The sequence below is a fragment of the Mastigoproctus giganteus genome, chromosome 3, assembly GCF_048544385.1.
Source record: "Mastigoproctus giganteus isolate SK-2022 chromosome 3, ASM4854438v1, whole genome shotgun sequence".
In the NCBI taxonomy this organism is placed as follows: domain Eukaryota; kingdom Metazoa; phylum Arthropoda; class Arachnida; order Uropygi; family Thelyphonidae; genus Mastigoproctus; species Mastigoproctus giganteus.
In genome coordinates, this window is record NC_143577.1 from 69,360,872 (window position 1) to 69,365,331 (window position 4,460).

General features: G+C 37.2%; 1 protein-coding gene across 1 annotated transcript; it reads left to right on the forward strand.

Moving 5' to 3' along the window:
* The first annotated feature begins 2,154 nt into the window (after window positions 1–2,154).
* Window positions 2,155–4,056, forward strand: sty (sprouty signaling antagonist). Its single transcript, XM_090370554.1, has one exon. It carries the CDS (start codon window positions 2,553–2,555, stop codon window positions 3,456–3,458), a length of 906 nt encoding a protein of 301 aa, XP_090226680.1. The 5' UTR covers window positions 2,155–2,552; the 3' UTR covers window positions 3,459–4,056.
* The last annotated feature ends 404 nt before the right edge of the window (window positions 4,057–4,460 follow it).

The window sequence follows — 4,460 nt, forward strand, 5'->3', positions numbered from 1 at the left end:
CATCAACTTTTTCAATAAACAGTAAATTAAAATATAGCAATATATATTTATTTGTCATCTTCACTCCTAGTTTATATCAGTTATCTTTCTAAGCTGTCTTGATTTGGCTCTTAGTTTTTGAAAACTTGTTTTTGAACTTATCGTAAACGTTTATTTTATTTTTTTGCAGTGGCTGTTATACTGGTTGAATATTTTCTTACGAGTATATCATCCCAGGTATGTATTTACGCTTTATATAATAAATAAATATCACGCCGTTATGAGCAATAGTTTGAATTGTTATATGTTTATGTATATACAGTATTCTAATAAACAGTCCAACGAGAAAATTATATATAGACCTATTTAAGAATAAACAAGGAGTTACCTTTTATTCCGTCGGAAGGAATTCTTCTTGATCAGCTCTCCTTTTTGTGAATTATAAAATAATAAAACAAATTGTCGTTAAATTAATCTAAAAATAATTTAAAACTCTTAACGTGTTCCATACTATCAGTCCACAAGTAATCCAACATCCCCAGGATCGGCACGGCACACCTCAAACCGAACCCAGGAATATCAAACCCCCATGTAACCTCTAATACTGTACTGGAAAACATTTTTTCAAAATCGCGAATCTAAATAGAAGTAAAATATTCTTTAGAGCGATAAAACCTTAAGCGGACCAAAACTTTTCGACAAGCGTCGTGTTCACAGTGCGGAATAAAACTGACGAGATTAGTCTGTACGGGAATTTATAAATCGGAAACTAATATTTTGTACGCATGTGTTCAGATGACCACGAATCAGAAATGAGGAATGGCCGACGGCTATTGATAGAATTTCTTTGTAATTTCACTCCAAGATTTGGGCAATTAATAGCTTAGTATTAATTAGTTTTTGAAAACTTGTTTTTGAACTTATCATAAACGTTTATTTTATTTTTTTGCAGTATTATCATGTTGTATATTTAAAATTCTGGCCTCGTTGAAAAGGAATGTGTGATTTTCATATATCGCGTGAATGAAAATCACACATTCCTTTTCAACGAAGCCAGAATTTTAAATATACAACATGATTATACTAAGCTATTAATTGCCGAAACCTTGGAATGAAATTACAAAGAAATTCTATGAATATCCGTCGGCCATTCCTCATTTCTGATTCGTGGTCATTTGAACACATGCGTACCAAAGATTAGTCTCCGATTTATAAATTCCCGTACATACTAATCTCGTCAATTTTATCGCTCTTAAGAATATTTTACTTCTATTTAGATTCGCGATTTTAACAAAATGTTTTCCAGTACTAGCGGTTACATGGGGGTTTGATATTCCTGGGGGTGTTGGATTACTCGTGGACTCATAGTATGGAACACGTTATGAGTTTTTAATTATTTTTAGATTAATTTAACGACAATTTGTTTTATTATTTTATAATTCACAAAAAGGAGAGTTGATCAAGAAGAATTCCTTACCTTTTATTCCGACGGAATAAAAGATAATTCCTTGTTTATTCTTAAATACTAATACAACGTAGGATATTATTGAGCACATGTCTGCTCTCACTTATTTAATATATAGACCTATATAAAAATTTTAGAATAAAGGTGATATTCCGAAAGGCATAAATATAAGTGAAATTAAAAATTTACTTATATTTATGCTGGACTTTTGAGTTCGCTGGAACATAATACGTGTCAAGACACGTATTATGCAAAGTTTTATAAACATTTGTTGCAATAGCTTTTATTCCTCTAATTATCTTCTCATCGTAACCGTACCTACCTTACAACTTAAAATGAACTCTTCCGGAAGTCGAAATGGGAAGGTTGGCTTTTAGTGTCAAATTACAACGGCACTGCCATTTTAGGCAAACCATTGATTGCAGTTAGTAGTGGTTATCTGCATTTTAGAAGTTATATTAAGTGTGTGTGGCGATAATATACTGTTTCTATTATATACATTGCGATCTAAAATCACAAAATATACCAAGCCATGTGTATAGAACCTGCCTAACGTTGTACGGGTAAGTACTGTAGGGATTTACTAACGTGAGTGACGATTTCATTCACTAAACATGTCATCCATTCATAAAAACGTCAGCAGGAACGCGCGATTTTCGTTGGTCCATTTCTTGCGCACGATCGTAAGGACTCTGGGCGCTGTAGCCATTCGAGCCAGTCTACTGGCGCGCTTGGTAGCGTTATGTGCTCTGTGCTAGAATTTCCTTTCACCTATGGATAGATTACGCACATTATTATATATATTCGGCGTTCGGTGATGTGTATATCTGGTTATTTCGATTGATTTTTATTTACAAGCTTTATTGTGAATACTTGAAAGTGTGCTTTCGCTTCTAGTGACCGTTGGAAGTGCTGTGATAAGATCGTTGTAAGTGCTGCAGATAAGTTCGTACATTCCGAAATATATTTTCTGCTTTTATTCTTCTTACGTCATTAAGAGTTGAAGAGGATAGATGGAGTACTGCTTTATGGATAACTGATTTATATTTGTGAAGAAAGACGATGTAAAAGTGTTCGTTCACAGCAGCGAGAACTCCCAGTTGCCTTGATGGCTCAAGATGGCGGAGGACTATCAGTGCGTGTTGTGGCTACCCAACCAGCGAGGCCGGCGGCACGAACAGAGACTTCACCGCCGGCTTCTATTCATCGTAGTGACTTCATAACGTTGGCACAGCCGAGGCCAGGAGGTGCTCGTAAACAGAATGAATACATCGAAACACCTCTCAGGCCACAGTTGCCGGCTTGTAAAGGTGGTGGTAAGCCGAGGTTAAAAGATGTAACCCATACAATATCCACTAACAGCGGTGATGCTCCCAATTCGGCGCCAGGCTTAGCTCTGCCCGGCATTCACCGACCGTATGGTCGCAGTGGAACTGCTCGAAGCAACATCAGTCGTTTTAATACTCAACTGCCTATCACTGCACAACCTACCGTCGCAACATTCAAAAAGGAGAAATCTTCGGACACAAACAGTGACGGATCAGATATCGTAGAAGATTCTCACAGTGATTCTATAATATGCCAACAGTGTGGCAGGTGCAAGTGTGAGGCTTGTCGGAATCCACGGTCGCTGCCATCAAAGTGGATTTGCAATGATAAATGCCTGTGCTCTGCACAGTCTGTTGTGGATTATTGTTCGTGTCTATGTTGCGTGAAAGGTATGTTTTATCACTGGGCTAAAGACTACGAAATGGACAGTGATGTTTCTTGTGCAGATCAACCTTGTTCTTGTGTCCCTCATAAGCGTTGTTTGAGGTGGGGATGCTTAGGGCTGCTGTCTCTGGTCTTACCTTGTCTCTGTGGTTACTGGCCAATGCGAGGCTGTGTGAAACTTTGCGAAGTGTGCTACTCGGAATGTTCCGGACACGGTTGTCGGTGTTCTCAAAGGCGGACTGCATTGCCAGCTGAACAGGCGCCCGACAAAAGACTTCTTGACTCTAATTCTGACTGCTGAACAGTCAGGATCAGAGTCATCGTGGAACAGTCAGAATTGGAGTCACCTTACATCACGGATGACACTTCTGGCGGAGCAGCTTCGTACCAAAGACGACACTTTCAACGTGTGCCTCGCAACCGGTGTTACCTTTTACCTTAAGAAGACGATTTGGATGTTAACCGTCTCGTGTTGTGTTTGTGTACGGAAGGTAGGAGAAACGTCGGTTGGTTTGACCAGCAGTGTCGTGGTAAAGCGAGGTGAAAGTCTTGGAGGGAAATAGGGTATATATATATATATATATATATGTGTGTGAAGCGCAAATCACTGGCTCCTCCGCCCATGCTGTCTGTGGCTTGAAGAGTGGGGCCAAACGACGAAGAACGGTGCAAGAATCAGTGTTTTCTTTCTTTTTTTCTTTCCATTTCATTTTTTTCCTTTCGGCAGTAGGCTAAACAAGCATAACCAAGCATATTACCTTTCTGAGCCATTGTACCTTCGCTAATAGCTCACAAGAGTAAGTTTTCTGTATTAAATTTGCAGTCATACATGGTTGATAAATAGGACAACGCTTCATTATACGTATCAGTTACTTAGCATTAGGCCTACGAACTTTATTTTCATATATATATATATATATATATATTATGTATATATGTATATATATGCTCTTATTTAGTATTCATTTTTTCAGATGCCGTTTTAAATTGAGATATTTTTCTTAAATCCTTTTGGACCTTCCTCATAATTGATGTAATACATTTACACCACCAGTTCAATAAGATGCGATTTTTTCTTGTTCGTAGGCCTATTCAGACTAAAAATTCACGCTCTTTCTGCCCAATGTTTTCAGTTTATAACTGAACTAATTGTTAATATTTAAGACAGTGATGTATCAAATGTGTAGTTTATAACAAATCAAACATTTTTATTTAAAAGATTAAGAATAAATTAATTTCACTTGATATTGTTAAGTTCTTTTCTGTAATTCTTATTAGCGCTTATGTTTATTATAGGCAGATG